We start from the raw sequence: 22,290 nt of genomic DNA on the forward strand, positions 1-22,290 counted from the left end.
CTGGCAACTCGACAACATAAAACTCCACTGCCAGTCATGAGCGGACAGGTGATCCGCTGTGGTGACCCCTAACCGGGAAAAGCCAAAAGAAGAAGAAGAAGTCTCATTGGTCTTTGTACTTTTTTAAGTGTACACTTACTAGTAATGTAAACTGTCTATACTTCCTTTGTAAATATTTAATCTAACTGTATTTCAGTCTTGCATTGCCTGTTAACTTTTTGTATGTAATCCACTGTCTTCTCATTTTGTATATTTCTCATTGTATTAACTTCTTACTATATCTTAATTGTGGAGCTTTTCTCCCCGGGCATCCACTGAAAATGGACCTGGTCCAGCTGGATTTTCCCAGTGAACAAATGAAAACTAAAAATAAAAATAAATAAAATAAATAAAAAAATGTGACTAATCTTTAAAAAGTAGTTGAGAAGTCATCGATAGATGAAAAATCTGACCTAGTCAGGAATATACAGAAAATAAGGTAGCATTTTTTGTTATGTCTTTGTAGCTAAGAAAGAAAACCTTATGACAGAGGATGGCTTTTTGGTTTACCTTTTGTCTCCCGATGGTGATATATTCAATCCAGCTCACAGAAGACAGTACCAGGACATGACTCAGCCTCTCAGCCATTACTTCATCTCCTCCTCCCATAATACCTACCTGACAGAGGACCAGCTAACAAGCCAAAGCAGCACAAAGGCATACAAAAGGTATTCTGAGCTCTGATATATGGGCAAAATTTGTAAAATATTTCTGGTAATTGTTTTCACGTCATATTTCATTTCTTTTCATTAATTAATTATTTAATCTTATTTGTTAACTGGGTAGGCCCGCTGGACACACAGTCTCCTTTGAGGTGTGACCCGGGAGCAGTGTTTGTTTAAATGACTTGCTCAAGCTCACATAGTAGGCAAACATAGCTTTGAGGGAAATCCAGTCTTATACCACATAAACTATCACTTACAACCTTAACCTCTGCTGCAAATTTGTGACTTCTTTCAAATATTTTAACTAGATAAAACCTATTTTAATAAAGCCTACTAAGGGATTCTTTGAAAACACTTAGGGATTCAGGAACAGCTGGTTTCCATACAGGAACAGTGTAGGAGCTCCTGCATGGAAAAAGGCCACCGAGCGATCCAGGAAAGTGCTGTTTTCACGTGCACAAGTGGCCCTACACTGTTCCTGCATGGAAAGCCGTGCGGGATGCAAATCACTTCATTTGCTGGTAAACACCATGCAAATGAGGTGATTTTGCAATCCATGAAGCTGGCCGGACCCCGTGCAGGAACAGTGTCAGAGCAGAAATTTATTCAGTTAGTAACTGAATACATTTCTGCATCTGAGTAAATGGAGGCATGACAGCTCATGGAAAGCATGTATTACAGTCAAACACACATGCCAATGGCCAAATATTAGGCCATTGGCAACAATAATAGTTTATTTTTTTATAAAATTAAACTTTTTTTTTTTTTTTTTTGGCGATCACGGCCATTTAAGCTTAGGGCAGTGGCACACAAACGGGATTGTGCCGAAATTAAAAACAAAAATGAGAAAAGTCAATTTTAAGATAATTCTGCATTTTGCCATTATAGTCAATGGCATGCAGAATATAAACAATATGGGAGCACTGGCTGTCAAGGGGGAAAGGGTCCGTCTAAGTGCAGTAACTAAGGACTTACACACTGGTGTATGCAAATCAGGGGAGTTATACTGAATCACAGATTTCCTCAAAGTGTCAGCTTGTACCTAGCTGTGTAGGTGCAGCAATACAGCAGTGCAAGTATAAGAGCTGAATGACTTCATAAGGTAGTATGTCATGCTTGCTGTAAGCTCATTGGAGCTCTGTGGCCCGTGTTTGCCCTTAGTTAAGCACAGCTAAGGAAGGGGGTATGTCTGAGGCTGTATTGTCTTATTCCATGAACTGCAGAGTGTGTTCACGTCCAGGGTGGGCCATTTCTGCTTAAAAGTGCATACATTAGCTAAATGGGTGTGTACGGCACGCAGCGGGCCTAAAAAAAAAAAACACAGGAAATAGAACTGTTTACATTTGCCTCGGGGCTTAAATAGGGAGGAAGTGGGAAGGGGAAACAGCAGTAGGAAGGCAATCAAGGAGAACTAGCATAGCTGGCAGGTGGAATGTATCACAATCAGCCAGTTGCACATGCAGCAGTCCAGCACACTAATATAAACTATGCAGACATCCTACAGACTGTTTTTTCTCACAAACTCTACACCACCGGTGTCCACAGATGGGGGATTTTTAACTGGCAAAAATAATATGTGCTAGAGACTGAGGGTGGTGAGGAGGAGAATGCTGACAACTGACCGACCGTGAAGAGGAAGAGAAGAGTGTACAGACCCAGGGTAACCTACCAGAGCCTGCATGAGCTGGAGATAGTAGAGCTCTATTGGGTGGACAGGGACATTCTACAGCAAATCGTTGAGCTGTGCTGGCCATGCCTTGCACACAGAACTAATAGAGGGGAACCCATCCCAGTGGATACCAAGGTATGTCTATGCTTAAGAATACTAGCCACAGATACCTTCCAAAGACCAACTGGGGATATCATGGGGGTCTCACAGGCATCAGCATCCAGGGTACTCCACCAGTTCCTGGATGCCATGACACAACATGCCAGTGAGCACATATATTTCCCCACCTCCCTTGAGGTGCTGACCACATGTATGCGTCTCTTCCAGTGTTTAACAGAATACCCTGAGGTAGTTGGTGCTATAGATTGCAAGCACATCCACATCAAAGCACCACCCGGTGATCGGGGCAGGGTCTACATAAACCACAAGGGCTTCCCCTCCATCAACTGCCAGGTTGTGTGCGATGCCCAGGGCATTATCATGAATGTGTGTGCTGGCAACCCTGGAAGCTATCACGACTCCCACATCTGGCATTGCTCACAGCTGTATCAGGCGCTTGCCAGGGGGGACATCCCATATGCCATCTAGTGGGGGATGCTGGCTATGCACTGGAGCTGTGGCTGATGACACCCATCAGAAATCCACACACATCTGAACAAGAACACCATAATGAGGCACATGCACAAACCAGGATCATTGTAGAGCATGTGTTTGGGATGCTCAAGTCATGGTTCCACTGCCTTGACATATCTGGTGGAGCCTTGCAGTACTCTCCAGCTACATGTACACAAATGTTCATAGTACGTGCCATGCCACACAATATGATCCTGCAGAAACAGCTGCAGCAGGAACAGCATGGGGCAGGGCCACACAGCCCCCCACCATTGCCAAGGCCAGCACAGGCACAGAGGGACTTGGAGGAGGAACATCCTGAGCCTGCCCCTGTAGGCAGAAGGAGGTGTGCACAGTATGCCCAGGCCTTGGCAAAGAGGAAGCGCATAGCACACACACTGACACTGTAGGGACCCAGGGACTGATACCTGTCTCCAACTTGCACATACAGTAAAAGGGATGCCAAACATGACACAACCTGAGCTTTACCATGTACAGGGAGTGTACTATGTGCATCCAACATAGTCAGCCCTCCGGCACTGTCCCCAATACTGGCCCACCAACAAAGTAAGTCACTCTTCCTATCAATTACTGAATGGAGTAGTATGTTCTCATACTTGTATGTATGATATAGATGTAAGCATGCAAGGGAATTGGGTGGCTGAATGGGATAGCAGCAGACAGCTATATAGGACAACAGGAAATTCATAACAAATGCTGGTGTCAACATACTAGGCAGCACTACACATGGGGACAACCCCTATTGCAGTACATGTGATGGCCCAAAGAACTGTGGGTGTCAATGGGTCACACACATGGATGTCAATGATGGTCATATATCCACCACCAGCCTCACCCAGCAGGACAGGTGTAGATGACCATGAAGAAAGGCCGGACTAAGGCCCCCAAATGATGGCAATGGTGAACAGCCCCCCACCAGACCTACACAGACATACTATAACAGGTCTGGCAGTTGCATTCCATTTCTGAAGGGTAAGAAGTCTGAAACTGAAATATATCCAATTAAGATCTAACATGTGTACTTTATTGATATTCCTCCTGTCTGCATGATAGGTCACAATACAATATGAAATGGAAGCCAACAGAGTAACCGAAATACCAAATGTTAAAGTCTGCAGGTGTGCACCCCCCCCCCCCCACAATCCCAGGTAGAAATGCAGTAACAGATGGCCTGCAGCACTCTCAAATGGCCTACAGTCTTCTGGCAAAGGCCCATGCCTCACCCATAGTGCCAATGTATGGAATGTCAGGGGGTCCCAACTAACAACCTAACAGTAAACAGAAAACAAATGCAAGGCCATGTTGACAAATGCCATTAGCATGCCTCCCCATGTCCTACTGCAAGGACTGTGGATCAGGCCATAAATACTACTCGGATAAAGGCCCAACTATAGGGATACCTCTGAGATATTGCTTACATAATGTTAGGTGGAGGAGAGAGAATAACCGGGGGGGGGGGTGTAAAAACATGGATGTTATGGAGTATGTGAAGTCTGAAACTCTAATGTCTGCCCATACTACTCCCGACTGCAAACCCATGAATGAATAGCCACAAAGCTGCTTGTAAACCGCAATGTGAAGGTAAACTGACCAGTTATATAAGTCCTGCCTCTGGATAACCTGAGTGTATATGTACAGCTGAGAGGTGTGGCCCCAGCAGGATGTGGCCATTTCGTGAAGTTGAGAAAAGCACAAGGAGGGGAACCCCAGCCAGCACACTAACAAGGTGCTGCACCATTTACACAGAACCTATAGTCTGTAGCTACCCCTCCACAATGGCAGGTGTGTGCCAAAATGTGTAGTCTATATGCCTCAAAATATTGATCTCAGCTTCATTCATCTTGTATTTCCCGGTAAATAAATAAAGAATGGTAACTGTCAGTAGTTGATGACATGACACATCACAGTGTAAAACAGTACATATGTCAGAATATTTATGCTACAGCCAAACATGTCACACAAGCAGCACAGACAGCAATAGTTACAGTATCCCCTGTATATTAAGCCCATTGTGTCTCCATATTGGCAACCTATCTGCAGATATCTTGCAGAAACAGTTTGCTAGGTGTAGCTGTAGCACACAAACCCCCTGAATTGGAGTCCAACCCTCTCTGGAATGGATGCACACACTCAATATAGAAGTCATACTGTGTATGCTTCTACACTTAGAAAAATGAAGCCTATGTCTCACAACACAGTGGAGTACAAATATTGGTTATTCGCAGGTGTCTGTGCACACACACCAAATTGTACACCCATTGATACTTCACACACTCACATTGGATAGGAATACACATACATATCTAAGGCCAACATAATATAATATGTCAAACATACACACACAGAGACATGGGGAAGAGAAAGACAGACAGTGACAGAGAGAATCTCATTATGAGGCCTATCCCACCCACTACACATCTCATTGGCCTATATCACATGATGTGCTGATGTCATTCACTGTAGGAATACTTTTGGTTAGCCCTCAGCCCTATAGTGTCAGTTGTGCTTGTGATAACTGTGTAACACAACAGTACAAATAGGTATCCATGTAGCAGTTGTAATCTCAGTCCTGTCAAATGTAAAGTTGTGTGTAAGTGTGTGTGTGTGTGTGTGTGTTTCTAGATGAATGTGGTTGAGGCCATTCACACTCACTAAGTCTCCCGTACCCCTCCTTCAGCACTGCTGCTGATGTCACTCACCTTCACAGATACCTTTGGACAGCTCCCCAGCATATACTCTTCGTGGCACTTGTGATAACTGTGTAATACTATAGTGTAGCAAATTAGTTAGGTAGGAGTTCCAATCCATATCCAGGTAAATGTGAGTGTTTTTGTGAAAGAGTGTATGTATCCTTGTAGAGACCTGATTTTGTGGTCATTCACACTTACAACACTTCCCTTACCCCTCCTTTAGCACTGCTGCTGATGTCACTCACCTTTAAAGATACCTTTGGACAACTCTTCACCATATAAGCTCCATGGCACTTGCGATAACTGTGTAATACTATAATGTAGGAAACTAGTTAGGTAGGAGTTCTGATCCTGGCAACTGTATAAATGTGAGTGTTTGTGTGAGAGGGTGTGTGTATTCTTGTAGAGACCTGATTTTGTGGTCATTCACACTTACAACTCTTCCCTTACCCCTCCTTTAGCACTGCTGCTGATGTGACTCACCTTCAAAGATACCTTTGGACAACTCTCCGACATACAAGCTCCATGGCACTTGTGATAACTGTGTAATACTATAGTGTAGCACACTAGTTAGGTAAGTGTTCCAATCCTGATCTGGGCAACTGTGTAAATGTGAGTGTTTGTGTGAGAGAGTGTGTGTGTGTGTCCATGTAGAGACCTGATTTTGTGGTCATTCACACTTACAACACTTCCCTTACCCCTCCTTTAGCACTGCTGCTGATGTCACTCACCTTCCAAGATACCTTTGAACAGCTCCCCAACATATAAGCTCCATGATGCTTGTGATAAATGTGGAACAATGTAGTAGCAATAACTACATAGGTATGTGTTTGAATCTCATCCCTGGCAAGTGTTTGTGTGTGTACATATGTATGTCCATACTTCAAAGATTTTGGCCCCATTTACATCCAGTACACATCTCAGTGACTGACTTTAGCAGTCCTGCAGATATCATCCACCTTAGAAGTACCTGTTGGCAATCCTAAGCCATGTAAGGTCAGTGGTGCATGTGGTAAATAAGTAGCATAATGTAAATGTGTGTGTAGGGTAAAATATTTTTTGGAATCTCTCACCCACTACATCACCCAATGCCAATATTTGCAAGGGCTGGTGATGTTCCTCACCTTAAAAGTACCTTGGGACAACCTCCATTCTATAAGCTCTGTGGCATGTGCAATAAATGCAGTGCACTGTAGTAGCAATACATAGCTAGGTAGGGGTTTGAAACTCAGTACTGGCAAGTGTGTGTGTATCTGTCATCCGTACTCTGTGTGGGGGTCAGTGTGATTGTTTAATAACAGGATCCATTGGGGGTGGGTTTTGATAAATTATTATGTTGGGGACCTAGTATGTGTCAAAATGTCCACATTACAAGGCCAACAGTTGTCAAACACTGTAGAAGTTGGTATTGACAATCCACAGCCCTAAATGTCTTGTGCCATGTGCAATGACTATGTGACAGTGTGGATTATTGAACAATATAGGTCTACCCTTCTATTACTCAGAGACCACTCTCCACCCACGTATCATACACAAACACACTTGGCTAGGCAACAACCACTATATTGGTAGTTCCCCTGCATATTGCCTCACAGATAGTACCTACGGTGTGATTGCAGTGGACTAGTTGACCACAACAGTGCCACTGACATCAGAAAGTACTTTGATGTGTTACATCTCCTGACTGAGTGTGTGTTATCCAGCAAGTAAAAGGACATAGCACCCTGTTCCATCCCCTCAGTAGCCCAGTCAATGTGTACAGTGACCCTTTTGCCATGTTCCCCACTGGATGCCTGCAACAACTGTAGAGTCTGCAAACATACCCCACAAAGGGAATACCATGCCTTATACACATGCCCTGTATGGACAGATGCCACTAACTCTACTGAATACCCGTATCATACTGTCAATGTAGGTGCAATCACTACCTCACTTACATAGCCAGGTCTCACCAAATGAGGTCAGGAATGCTACATCAGAAGATACCAATCTGTCCACACAACATGCCCAAGAGACCTCAAGCACACTTCCACACATCAAAGGACATGCAGGTGGGACATCTGCACAACCCAGACACTGTCCATGTTATGGAATATAGATCACATACATGGGAAGCAGTGCGTATCACTGGCCACCCACAATAAAAACCTGGATGAGTGAATGGGGAATACAATACCCACCCCTGGGGACCACTCCAGTGACACACTGGGGACTATTGTCATGTGGCCTGATGCCAGGGTATTTCCTTGTAGAGCCTTCAGGCCCATTCACCTACTACACACCTATGAAGCAATGAGCTTATGGATCTCAGTACTGGCAAGTGTGTGTGCGTGTGTGTGTGGATAGTAATCCCAGCATGTTTGGTTGATGAATATCCCCTGTGGCTGTGGTTATTAACAATCGGAGGTGTGTCCAAACCAGAACATGTACCATTCTCCATTCTACAATACATGTTGTACACCAACATGTAAGATAAACTAGCAAAAAAACAAAAAGACAGCTTGGAAACACCAAAGCAAATTCTCTCTCAGTTTAATTCTCTTTCAGTTTAATGAAGCGCTTTTCATCATGTACATATGGCAAAAAGCTGTCTTTTTGTTTTTCGCTAGTTTGTACACCAACATGTGCCTATGTACAACCCTCAGCCCTATAATTTGTGAGGCATATGCAATCACTGTGTTACATAACAGGAATTACCGTGCACATACTATACCCTGCCTATGACATGGTGGATGTGTCACCACAGTGCCATGCCCTGTAGCCTTGCTGCAGGGCCACATCCTGGTGACACACAGATTCCTAGAACAGAAATGGGACACAGCATGTGAGAACACATTCACTCAGCACTTTACTTGTGGGGGGAGAGAGGGGTAAAGCTGGCACTGAATGTGTTGCCAAGACTGTGGCCAATATCTGTTGTCTCAGGATAGGTATTAGCTTTGTGCAGTAACTCGCAGCACTCGTGTTTAATGCTGTGGAGGTTGTTGATGTAATTATCAAGGCTGTTGTGACTGTCGTCAGTGTCTGCTGCATCCCTGCTGTCATAGATGCTTGTCGGGCTTCCATGAGGGATCCAAAGTTGTGTTTGAGGCTAATAAGGGAGTTCAACAGTCATGGGACGCCACCTTTCCCTGCAACAGTGTCCTCCTTTTGATGTACACTTTAGTTATGGCAGAGGACCATCACATTGTCTCCCAGTGTTTGGAGGACAATGTCTGGGTTCTTTTGGCTCTGGCTAGTGCCATGCATTCATGGACCTGTTTGTACAGTGCCTGTGTGTAGGATTCCACAGTCAAACAGCTACATCCCATTGCCATGGGTGCGGTGAAGACATCCACCCCCTGTTTCCCTGGCTGCAAAGTCAGCTTTGGAGAGTTTTTGCCAGGTGGTTGTCTTTGTGGGGGGTGTGGCTGACATGTTGCATTCCATGTTGATTACAGCCTGTGTGAATCTCACCATGCAGGGACTAACATCTGGGGATGAGCAACAATCCCATATTTAAGTGGTCAACACAGGTCAAGGTTGTTGCATCCTCTACCAGGGGCCAGTATGAGCTGGTCTAGGGCAATGGAAATGATGAATCCCAGAAGTGTTGGGCCACTGTACTGGTGATTGGCTATATTCCCCTGGTGATGGAGGGACTTATACTATGTCAGTGTTACATTGGAGATGGCAGGGTGCTGAGGAATGTGCATTGACAGTCTAGGGACATAGTTGTGGACCCATAGCAGGCTATGGTCTGGATTGCACTATTACACCAAGGCAGTTGTACCAGCTGTATCTCCAATGAATTATGATGGGATACTAGTCTGGAGGGTTTCTTATCCATAATGAATACGGAGACAACACCACCTGTGGAGGTATGGTGTGGTCCATGTTTGGGGGCTGACAGCTGTGGAATGCATCATAGCCTGATACTGCAGGTCTGTTGTCTGCTGCTGTGAACCACCTGTCTGTTGCAGAAGACATGTGTCCTCCACTCCAACAACTGCTATGAGTGACTGCATCTTGACAGTTAGATGTCCACTGCTGAGCAGCATGACCTTCAGATTGCATACATGTGTAGCTGTTATGGTTGTAATAACATTAGGAACACTGCCTAATAAGGCACCATAGGGATGGCAAGACACGTAACCAGTACCTGGCAACCCAGCGATGACAGATGTAGGACATCCATGGCAAGTCATTGGGTTCTGTCAGTCATGCCATCCCAAGCAGAGAGGTCCTGGATCCCCTGAGAATAACACATAAAACGTAAGCCGATGTTGCAATCAACCATCTGTTGATAGTACTGCAGCATCATTCTGGGTGACAGCAGAACACTGCCCAGGGCTACTGTCACACCTGCCTGGACTGCATAATCAGAGAGTTCAACCATGTCTCCTGTCATGTAATCCAGGGAGGTGTGTCCCAAGTCATTCACACCCACATGGATATGGAGTGATACTCATAGTTGTGGAGTGACATGACTGGCTGTATCATGTGTTAGATGCTGGCATATGATTGATATTTGGCTGTTACCTGCTCCATATTCAACCTAGTGAGTGGGATTTGTGTACCTCAGTATTGAGGTAGCTATGATCACTGTATTGTGCAAGGTGGTTAGCCTTAGGAGCTTAGTTTAGGGGCACACTGTGTAGGATAAATATGTGTCTCTTGGCATGTACCATGTCCCATTGTCTGAGTGGGTGTCTGCCTTGCTGGTCTGTGCTGTTTGGGTAGATGTCCACTGAGGGTCTCTGGGAAGGTGGGTGTGTGGCTTTTCACTGTATGTCATGGCTGTCAATGTGGGTGGTGTCATGGTGAGCTACGTGTTCCACATGGTGTGGTGCAGGTATTGGATCTTATTCTCTTTCTGCTGAATAGTTGCATGCTTGAGCTGTTTGGTTAGCTTTTACATACCTACATCAACTTTATTACAAGCTGAGATAAGTACAGACTTGCAGTGTTATAAGATAGTACTGCATTTTATTTTTTCTGTTTAATTGTTTCATTGAATATTGTGTTAAAAATAGTACTGCATTTATCTGCTTATTTATTTGTTCACTGAAAATTGTGAGCTCTCTCTCTGTCTGTAGTTAGTTGGTTTATTATTCTTACTTCATTGATATTTGGTGTAGAAGTCTTAGCCTAGAGGGTTTCTATGTGCCTTAAAGTCTTAGTCCCTTATCTCTGAAATTGTTTCTGCTGAATAGTTGCATACTTGAGCTGTTGGGTTACATACCTACATCAACTTTATTACAAGTTGAAATAAGTACAAACTTGCAGTGTTATAAGATAGTACTGCATTTTATTTTTTCTGTTTTATTGTGTCATTGACTATTGTGTTAAAAATAGTACTGCATTTATCTGCTTATTTATTTGTTCACTGAAAATTGTGAGCTCTCTTCTATGTCTGCAGTTAGTTTTCTTCAACCACCCTCCCTGTTCTTGTGGTATTCTATGTGCCTTAAAGTCTTAGTCCCTTATCTCTGAAATTGTTTCTGCTGAATAGTTGCATACTTGAGCTGTTGGGTTACATACCTACATCAACTTTATTACATGTTGAAATAAGTACAAACTTGCAGTGTTATAAGATAGTACTGCATTTTATTTTTTCTGCTGAATAGTTGCATACTTCAGCTGTTGGGTTACATACCTACATCAACTTTATTACAAGTTGAAATAAGTACAAACTTGCAGTGTTATAAGATAGTACTGCATTTTATTTTTTCTGTTTTATTGTGTCATTGAATATTGTGTTAAAAATAGTACTGCATTTATCTGCTTATTTATTTGTTCACTGAAAATTGTGAGCTCTCTCTCTGTCTGCAGTTAGTTGGTTTATTCTTCTCACTTCATTGATATTCAGTGTAGAAGTCTTAGCCTAGAGGGTTTCTCTGTGCCTTAAAGTCTTAGTCCCTTATCTCTGAAATTATTTCTGCTGAATAGTTGCATACTTGAGCTGTTTGGTCAGCTTCTACATACCTACATCAACGTTATTATAAACTGAGATAAGTACAAACTTGCAGTGTTAGAAGGTAGTACTGCATTTTATTTTTTCTGTTTTATTGTTTCATTGAATATTGTGTTAAAAATAGTATTGCATTTATCTGCTTATTTATTTGTTCACTGAAAATTGTGAGCTCTCTTCTATGTCTGCAGTTAGTTTTCTTCAACCACCCTCCCTGTTCTTATGGTATTACTCTTGGTGGCTTTAGAATTGACCGTCCCTCCTGTAAATTTGTGTTTGAACACTCCTCCTGGGCCCATCTCATTTGCTCACTCAACCGAGTACAGTGAGATCATATTTTGATTTCAGACACGACACTCCTACCTTTCCCATCTGTTCAGCCCTATCCCATCTCTATCCTAGTCAGTCTCATTAGCTCATCCTGCCTAATACAGAGATAACATCTGAGTAGGCATACCCACTTAGGCCCTGAACTTGTGTGATTGAAGACTGCTGGAACAGGGCTCAGTTCTGAGGTTTTTTAAAGATTAATTGGTAATTTGTTTAAATCAGTTTGCTTGTTTTCTATTGCTATAAAAATGTGCACCTTATCTGCTTTTACTGTATTTGTGTTTCTTCCTACTTTATTACCTTATTTTGCTTTTGCCTCTTCTTAAAAATACTCAATTCTGTTTATTCTACTGCATTTATTACTACTTGGTAGTAGCCTGATTAAATTGTAGCTGTTATTCTAAGTCTTTTGGTTAAAGCACTTGGGCTTCAGACCAGTTGTTTTACATTAAGAAGGTTTGTGATCTGCACTGTTGTGGCAGGACAGGTAGCTTACATCCTTCTAAGTTGGGAATTGCTGAGTGAAGGCTCAGTGTCCGTTATTCTAAAAGTGCATTAGTTCTGGTTTAAGCACTTGGGCTCCAGGCCAGTTATTTTACATTAAGAAGGTTTGTGGTCTGCACTCTTGTGGGAGGACAGGCTAGATTCTGCCCTTCTGAGCTGGGAATTCCTGGCCAAAGGCTTACCGTGCCTGCTTATTTGAACTGTTTTTCTGATACTGGTGCACCTTGTCTGCTCTAGCATAGACTAGATTCAGGCCTTTTGAATCTAGCTTTGTTTGTATAACTTGAGCACTAATCCAGGCCCTCTTTTTTGTAGAAGGTTCCCCTGCACCCTAGTGGCAGGAGTATGTGGTTAGAACTTGTCTTATTGAAGACTGCTGGAACAGGGCTCAGTTTTGAGTTGTTTTACTGGTTAACTGGGTAATTTGTTTAAATCAGTTTGCTTGTTTTCTATTGTTATAAAAAATGCACTTTATTCATCTGCTTTTACTGTAATTCTCTTTCTTCCCACTTTAGTACCTTATTTTGCTTGTGCTTCTTCTTAAAAGTACTCATTTGTATTATTCTGCTGCAGTTATTACTGCTTGGTAGTAGCCTGATTAAATTGTAACTGTTATTCTAAGCCTTTTGGTTTAAGCACTTGGGCTTCAGACCAGTTGTTTTACATTAAGAAGGTTTGTGGATGGCATTGTTGTGGTAGGACAGGTAGCTTACATCCTTCTAAGTTGGGAATTGCTGATTGAGGGCTCAGTGTCTGTTATTCTAAAAGCGCATTAGTTCTGGTTTAAGTACTTGGGCTTCAGGCGAGTTATTTTGCATTAAGAAGGTTTGTGGTCTGCACTCTTTTGGGAGGAGAGGCTAGATTCTGCCCTTCTGAGCTGGGAATTTCTCGTTAAAGGCTTATTGTGCCTGCTTATTTGAACTGTTTTTTTTTTCTGAAATTAGTGCGCCTTGTTTGCTGTAGCCCAGAAGTTAGTAGTTTATTGGCCATTTTGGGCTAATTTCTATCTCTTTCATTTCCGTGCTGTAAAAACTTCATTTGATAATTTTTTTTGCACTTGTATTCAGCTCAGCAAGTGCCTGCCAGGTGTCCTGCAGAGTTCTACAGCAGCAGAGAGACAAAAGAGAGACTTTGGAGTGATTAAGTAACATTTTACTGCATTTTCTTGCTGTCTTTAACTAATTCCGCCTAAAATGCCAATTCTTTAGCGTTTCTGTGATTTAAAAAGCTTGTTTCTGCTACATATTGTACTTATTTGCTGCCTGCACTTGAACTAAATCATTTTTGTGTTTAAATAATCTGTTTAACTGTTGTAGGCTACGCACTAAAGTGCGCCATTTCTGTGCATTTAAAGTGTTTTTTTATTGTATCAGCTTTATTTTCTGAAAAAAAAATACTTGTTTCCCGCCTTTCTGAACTAGTATAGTCCAGTTTTCAGGTTATTGCTGAATGCAGGACTGTGTTACAAGTTTCTGTGTTGCCCATACCTTACTTGGATAGAAGGAAGTTTCTCTGTTTACCTGTGAGAGAGGGGAGCTTTGAGCAGCCTATCTGTCCCTGGAGGTGTGGTTTCAGGCCAGAAGTTAGTAGTTTATTGGCCATTTTGGGCTAATTTCTATATCTTTAACTTCCCTGCTATAAAAATTGCATTTGTGCAGTTTTGCGCACCAGGCAGCACCGGTTAGCTAGGGTTAAACTATTCCCTGCACCGCAAAGTGTACTCTTCAAATTTTCCCTTGGAACTAGACAAACTTTCAACTTAAGCACTCAAACCATTCATTTCACAGCCCAGCACTTGCTCAAAACTCATAGCAAGCACTAATTAACCTGACCCCCCCTGTACTGTCCAGAAGGACAAGGCTCTCTATTTGTCCCTACCAGCAAATCAGTAAAACAGCTCACTTTACCTATTCAGGCATGTCCAAAGGGCAGTTTCAGGTGTACTCTCCAGTCCAACTGGTGAATCTGGGCATTTTTAGGCAATGTTACAACTACCTCATGTACACTCATGTACACAGACAACCCTCTCCTCCTATCACCAAGCACCCCTATATGCAAGAGATGCAATTATACAGCCAAACTGGAGGCAAAGCTCTCTCAACCCAAGACTGGAACTGACAGTCAAGAGGAGAAGGAAAATACTTGCAACACACCACCAGTCTCACATAGACCTACTAAACCAACACCGGCAAATAACACGCATAAATACATGAAAACATACTCGGAGGCTCTAAATAAAAATCTGCAAAAGCAAAGGAGACCTCCAAAGGAGACACCCAAGCAACCTCCACACCCCATCACAAACCATGAAACACATACTTCACATAATCAGTGTGCCATGCAATCATGGCCCTTAAAGCAAAACAACATACCCAACACACTAGTAATAGGTGACTCTATAGTCAGGCACACTGATGTCTGACTAACTAGGCTGGACAAGGAGAAGGTTACAGTTAGCTGCCTGTCGGGTGCCAGGATCCGCCACATAACAGAAGCACTCATCACTCCAGAACAAGTACAAATACGACTGTCATTCTCCATGTTGGTGTGAATGACCTAAGATGTACCTCCCTGGTCTCTCTGATCATGTAGCCTAGGTCGGTATGACCCTGACCCTGAGTAGCATCTTGCCATCACCAAGAATGATGCCACAGTATAAAGAAAAAATGATCAATTTCAACAATTGGCTAAGTTTCTGGTGTCATTCAAAGGGGATCCAGTATCTGTCCACCTGGGATGACATGCTCGACAAGCCATGTTGCTTCACAAGAGATGGCTTGCACCTGTCACCCTTAGGCTTTCGAATACTGGCCAAGGATTTTGCCACCCCCATAGTGCCTTTTTAGGCAAGGCTCAAAAGACAAACCCACCACCGTAAATAGCACAAGTAACCAAAAACTGAGGGTAATGCTACTCAACGCCAGAAGTCTAAACCTCAAAATGCATGCACTCAGGGCACTCCTCAGTATGGAGAACATCGATATATGTGCAGTAACAAAAACCTGGTTTAAGGCTCCAGAGAGCACCCCAGCACTACCAGGCTATAACTCATACCATACTTTTCGGCCACAGAACCCGAACCAAAACACAAAAGGCGGGGGTGTATCCATATTCATCAAGGATACCCACACCTCCAGGTTAGTGGCACAGCACAATGCCTCTGAGATCATCCGTGTGCAACTAACAATGGACAAAACTGCAATTCAAACTGTAGCTTGCTACAGATCACCCACCATGAACCAGTACCCCCATTCTGCATTTCTGGAGACACTGGAAAATATGAAAGTCCTACCAAACACCCTAATATTAGGTGATATCAATTAAGCAAACATTAACTGGGAGAACTACTCAAGTACTAACTCCCTTGCCCAACGCTTCTTAGAATTTATAAACTCGAAAGTCCTGGTTCAACTGGTCAACAACCCCACCAGAGGTGACAACATATTGGACCTGGTCATCACCAACATGGGCGACCAGTGTTCTACACCAGAGGTCAACCCCTCGCTGGTTAGATCAGACCATAAACTAATCACTCAGGATATCCACATTCCGCCCCCACCCCCAGTCAAGGAAACCACCATGAAAAACTTTTCAAAAGCAAACTTTACGTTACTTAAGACTGAAGTGGAAAGGTTCACAGCCCCCATGCTAAAGGAAAGTGCTGTCCAAGCTGCTGAATCCCTTACAAAGGCACTCTATGAGCACCTGCAAGAATGCACGGATCGTGCTATCCCAAGCAAAACCAAGACCCACTCCTCCAAGAAAAGGAAACCAGTTTGGTGGACCCCTGCCATAAACAAGCTATACAATAGAAGGAGGAAACTTGTACAGAAAAGAGTAAAATCCCATGAAGGAAGGACATCCCTGATCAGTATCATCAAGAAACTACGATCCCTCACAAAATCGCCCAAGGCTAGCTTCGAAAGAAAAATTGCCAAGGACTCCAAAGATAGCCACAAAGTGTTCTTTAGCTATGTCAAGAACCTAAGTGGAAACTCACATACCAGCTCTGAGTTAGTGCAGAATGGCACAAAATACACTGAACCAACTGATATTGCCAACATTCTGGCAGACAGGTTTAGTGCAAACTTCACCCCCCTCTCACCCTCTAAAGGGCCCATAACCATAACAGAAGAATGTAGAGACATGGCAATCACTGACACACATGTTAAAACAGCCCTATCCAAAGCCAAAAACACAGCTTCAGTGGGACCAGACGGTGTCCCAGGCTGTGTCTTACACGAACTCCAAAATGAACTTACCCCTCACCTAAACAAACTGTTCAAACTCAGCCTCTCTACAGGCTGCATACCCATAGAGTGACACACAGCAACAGTTATCCCGCACCACAAAGGTGGAGCCACAACAGACCTCAGGAACTATCGCCCTATAGGCCTGAGTAGCCTGGTCTGCAAGGCTATGGAGCGCATCATCATGGAATTAACACAGACATTGGGAAACTCAAACATTGGACCCTACCCAGTTTGGCTTTGTTAAGGGCAGATCATGCCTCCTAATCCTGCTGGACTTCTTTGAGACAGTTACCAAGGCTTTAGATGAGGGAAATTAAGTCCACACAGCCTACCTAGACCTCGCAAAGGCTTTCAACACCATTCCCCATTCTGGTATTATAGACAAGCTTACCAGCCTGAACATAAACCCCTACGTCATGAGATGGTTTGCCAATTGGCTCATGGATAGAACCCACACAGTGAGAGTTGTAGGCTCTAGGTCTGACTCTAAACCAGTTACAAGTGGCATCCCCCAGGGCTCAGTCCCGGGACCCCTCCTGTTTGGTACATACTTCTCAGAGGTACAGGCAAGCACAGGAGGACTATGGCTGACCAAGTTCACAGACGACTGCAAACTGCAGGCCATAACTGACTCTCCGGCTGATACAGACTTCCTCCAGAAGGGTCTCACTGAGACGGATACCTGGTGTCAAAATTATGGCCTCAAGCTAAATGCCAAAAAGTGCATAGTCATCCCCTTTGGAAAAAACAAAGTACCCGTGAACTACCACATACGTGGTAGTCCCCTAAATACAGAAAATGTAATAAGGGATCTGGGAACCCAAGTAGACAGTAATCTCTCCTTTGATAATCATATTGCCAAGGTAGTTAGAAAATCCTTCTATGTGGCCCACCTTATCACAAAAGGGTTTGCATCTAGAACAAAAGAGGTTATTGTGCCCCTCTACTCATCACTCATCAGACCCATCATAGAGTACAACGCCCCATTTGGGATGTACCTTACAAGACACCTGCAATAGCTGGAAAGATCACAGAAGTACCTCACCAAGGGGATTATTGGCCTCAAACAGATGCCCTATGCAGCCTGACTGAAGAAACTCCAGCTGTACTCAGTTGCATACCGCTTACTCAGAGGTGATCTCTGCCTGACATACAAGGCCATGTCCAACCCAGAATTGATGGACATGCTCCACCTAAAAAACCCAAATCCCTGAGAGCCAAATTCTCTAGGGATCTAAACTTCACCACAATGATAAATAGGACGTGCTGGAGGGATATATTCTTGTCCCAGAGACTCCCCATGCTTTGTAACAGGATTCCAATCTACATTAGGCTGAGCCCCTCACTAACACTCTTCAAGAGAAACCTTGATGAGTGGATGGGAAACAGAAAATTTACCCTGGGGATCACTGCAGTGGCTCTGCTGGACAGAGGCACAGGGAACTAATGGCTCTGCTGGACAGAGGTATAGGGAACTAATCTAAGGAGACGTCGAAAGCTAACATTCTGGCTAGGCTTACAGATGCCCTTGGGCAGATAGCCTAGTACTTACCTATGAACCTATGAACCTATGACCTGCTAGTCCAGTCTTTGCTGGAGAGTGCATATGTCCACATTGTGTGATATATGGATAGTCCTCACAGGTCTGAGTGGAGTTTAGAGGGGAGGGTTGTCTGTGTACATGTGGCAGTTGCAACAGTGCCCCAGAATGGATAAGTGCACCAGGTTAATGGGTGAAAGCACAGATAACCACCCTTTAAACATGCCAGGAGGGGTGGACATAACTAGTAAGCACTGGGGCGACATCTGTGATGAACAAGTACTGCTGATGGCTCACAGGTGTGCCATACTTCTTGATACAATAACCTGGTGAAGTGCCAAGCCATAATGCTAGTTGAAGTGCAAGACAGAAAGAACTATCACGATATATGGGTGGAACAGAAGGCAGACTGTCATGTGTAATACTTTACCACAGCTGTGCAGTTATCAGCAGCTTTGGCTATATGAAAGTTCAGTAAGTTCTGTAGCGCTTGCAGTAACTGCATAACACCATAGTGGACATACCTAGATAGGCAGGAATTATAATCCCAATACTGGCAGGTGTGTATGTGTTTGTGTGTGTGTGTGTGTGTGTGTGTGTGTGTGTGTGTGTGTGTGTGTGTGTGTGTGTGTGCGTGTGTATGTGAATCATGTACTATCTGGCTCATACCATTTTTGACCTACGTTCTACCATTTACACTTCTCTTCACTCCAATTTAGTAGACCTGTTGATGTCATCCACCTCAGAAGTACCTTTGGTTGAGTTGGAAATGTATAAGTTCTGTGGTGTGTCTCATAATTGTGTAGCACTATAGTAAGAATACCTAGATAGGCAGGAGTTCTAATCATAATGCTGGCAACTGTTTGTGTGGGAAGATCATATGTGTGGCTTATATCATTTTGATGGGTATACCAATCATGGCTGGTGACCACCTCCAGCTGCCATTATTTTATATTGTGTGGTGACAGCATCTGCCTCACATGCAACAGATTAAACCATCATACAGTCCTCTGTACAGATGTGTCTGAAATATCCATATGTTTGCAACCTATACATGATTGGAAGTGGTCTGTGTGCCTTAACAATGCCCATGTATGTGATGTTATAGCCAAATAGGCCACAACGAGTGTACTGACACATGTGGCACCATGAGGTATCATACCTGCCTGAAACATCATGCTGATATGACATCTGCTGTCCTCACAGGTGACCAGCCTTGTAAGTGCAATACATAAATCCAAATGCTTGGTTTTACAAGTGAACTGTACCTGTTATGGGTCACATTAAAGGCTGGAAGAGGTTTGGACTGTCATATTGTGGTCCTAATTAGTATGTAACAGAAACACCTTGCATCTTAAGAGGGGTCTGTACACAATTTCTATCCACTGTATACCAGTAATGTGTCATGCATGACCTTAACTTAGGCCGTTTGTCCAGCAAAATTTGCTAGCCTCTGTCCAGACGTCTTGGCACTGGCAAGTTGTGAGGTTTGCTACAGGAATGTTGAATTCACGTCAGATAGGCCCCAATGGTGACCACTGTGATGCAATGCAGTTAACCCCAGCACAGGTGAACATGCACAACAAGCAATATAGCTATTGCATAAAGCAGTATAGCTATAACTGATGGTTGTGTGCATGGTAAATTGCATGCACTTCACATGCCTGGGGTATTGCTAGGCAACAACAGAACAATGTAATACTCACCAGCTTCAGGTTGCTGTCCCATATGCAGACCAGAGGGGTCCTAGGTAGTTGTGAGAGGGAGTTATTGTCAGCAGACGCACATGTGGCCTTGGTATAAGATGGATGCAGTATGTCTGCACATCTGCAGTACTAACCTCAATAATACACAATGTCCTGTCCTCACCATAAAGAAAACCCCATCTACAACTGCAATCGGACACATGCATGTAGATACAATACAGATACATGTATGTCTGATACATTAGTCTACTAATCTCCACTGAGCCCTTACCTGCACGCTCCTCATCCAGTGTATGTGTACAACCCACCTCCACAATGCTTTCCTCAGCGTCATGGCTTGTGTGCTGGGCATGTGGCCCAAGTGTGGTGAGGAGCTCCTCAGTGGGTGTCAGTGGGGGCTGGATGGCTGGGCCCCCACCTGTGGCTAGCCTGTCCCTCTCTACAGCAGCAGCCCATTGGTGGTCATGGCATTTGAGGTTGGTGGCCCGATGCTGCACATGCTCATGAGTTCTACTGTGCAGGCCGGCATCACTTACCCTGTGGACCACACTGTTCCACAGGGCAGTCCTCTCACAAACATCTTCTGCTGTCCATCCACATGATAGGGCATAATGTCCAGTCACATATTGGGTGATGATGTCTGTTTCCCCAACAGAGAATGCTGGTAGGCAAGCACTATGCATGTTACCTGGAAGGCATAAACAGGAAAAGGTCACAGGACCTCATACAGTTGTCAAAATGCATATCAACAGTGGATATTACTTGCAAATAATCCAGACTACACCGTAACCCTCCTAGCTATCATGGCTATAGCAGCTTGCATTACACGCCTGTCTCTGAACTATCTTATTCCCCCCAATGTTGGACACTTGAGTGCATAATCCTCTATCCTCTATTCATTTCTGTGTAGAGAGTTGACAGTGATCATCTTCCATGTGGATGGTGTGTGTACGGTGGCAGGTCTGTGTTTGACTGTGGTGTGTGATGGAGCTCTGAGCACATGCCTGAGTTCACGTAGGAGGCAGACACTGATGCTATTATGCCCCATGGAGATATGCTGTTGTTGCCATCAGTAGGCAATATGTACATGCTCACCATTGCTGAGGGGAGGAGTGTGGTTGATGCGCATATCTCCATGTACGACTGGGGTGGACAGGGTGGTGATGTTTCCACCTAACCTGTGTGATGCAGGTTGCCTATATCCATGGCATGTGTGTATGAGGTGTTCTTTATCCCCAGTACAGGGTGAATTGTGTTGTTCCTTCTGGGACTTACAACATATGTGGAGACACGATTGCAATTGTTCTTGGTGGTGTGGATATGTCCAATTTATAGTCATAGTCACCCTTACAGGATGTCACCTGTGAACTTGCCTGCTTGCTCAGATATAGCTGGACTTGCTTCAGAGTTGTTGCCTGCACCTATGTATCCCTGTACAGCCAATGTAACAACCTATTATGTGGTTTGTGTATTACTGCTGTCCACGAAAGGGGATTACTCTACCTTGGTGGAGGCTGGATATACAGGCCAGGTACTGCTGTGTCCATATAGCTACAGTGTATATAAAGGGTACACATCCCTGATAAACTGCCTGGTATTTGTGCAAATGGAACATGACACCACAATAACTCATTTCATAACAATCCCCACCTGTAGTGTGACCTATAGCCTGTACAATTCAGTTGAAAACATAACAATTCAGTGAAAACATATGGAAATAATACTCAGTACAATAAGCCAGTTGAATGAGTGTGAACACCCTTAAACTTGTGTATGCACCTCTTGAGATGGTTACAGCATTCATACGTCTTGGTCTGGGCTCTAACATTATGGCACATCTTCACTTGGTAATAGTTGCTCACCTTCCTAGAAACACCTTTGATTGTATTGCAATGGAATTGGACAGGTTAGGGGTCACATTCAAGATGAGAAACATTATGAAATCATCTTCTGTGTTCTGATTGTCATACAGCACACAATCCTGGCATTCCAACAGGGGTGTGTACACTTGTGATATCCATTGTATATAGGTGTTGATATAGCTGGTAGTGGTAGGCATGGACAGAGGGTCATAACACAGGTGGACACTTCTCTGATTAATACCTAATAATTATGCCTACTCTAGTACCCAATGCAATCACCAGTAACTGTACACATATAGGTCTGTTGTATGCACTGACACTGACATTACACCCATGTGCAACATGCACAACCTATTTACCTGACTGCGTGAAACCCATATGATTAGTTTTGTGCCTTCGAGCTGAACATATGCATACAGACATGTGCTCAGGGGATACCTGGTATA

At 43.7% G+C, this 22,290-nt stretch overlaps 1 protein-coding gene across 2 annotated transcripts in view; it reads left to right on the forward strand.

Moving 5' to 3' along the window:
- PLCD1 (phospholipase C delta 1) overlaps positions 1–22,290 on the forward strand; it is a 1,599,641-nt gene that overhangs the window by 578,304 nt on the left and 999,047 nt on the right. For both annotated transcript variants that reach the window (XM_044067556.1, XM_044067555.1), the window contains exon 6: positions 506–707. In XM_044067556.1, coding sequence (XP_043923491.1) covers positions 506–707 — 202 coding nt within the window. The remainder of the gene's footprint in view (positions 1–505; positions 708–22,290) is intronic.

This window comes from Protopterus annectens, chromosome 3.part1 (genome assembly GCF_019279795.1).
Source record: "Protopterus annectens isolate FY-2018-M chromosome 3.part1, PAN1.0, whole genome shotgun sequence".
NCBI classification, from domain to species: Eukaryota; Metazoa; Chordata; order Ceratodontiformes; family Protopteridae; genus Protopterus; species Protopterus annectens.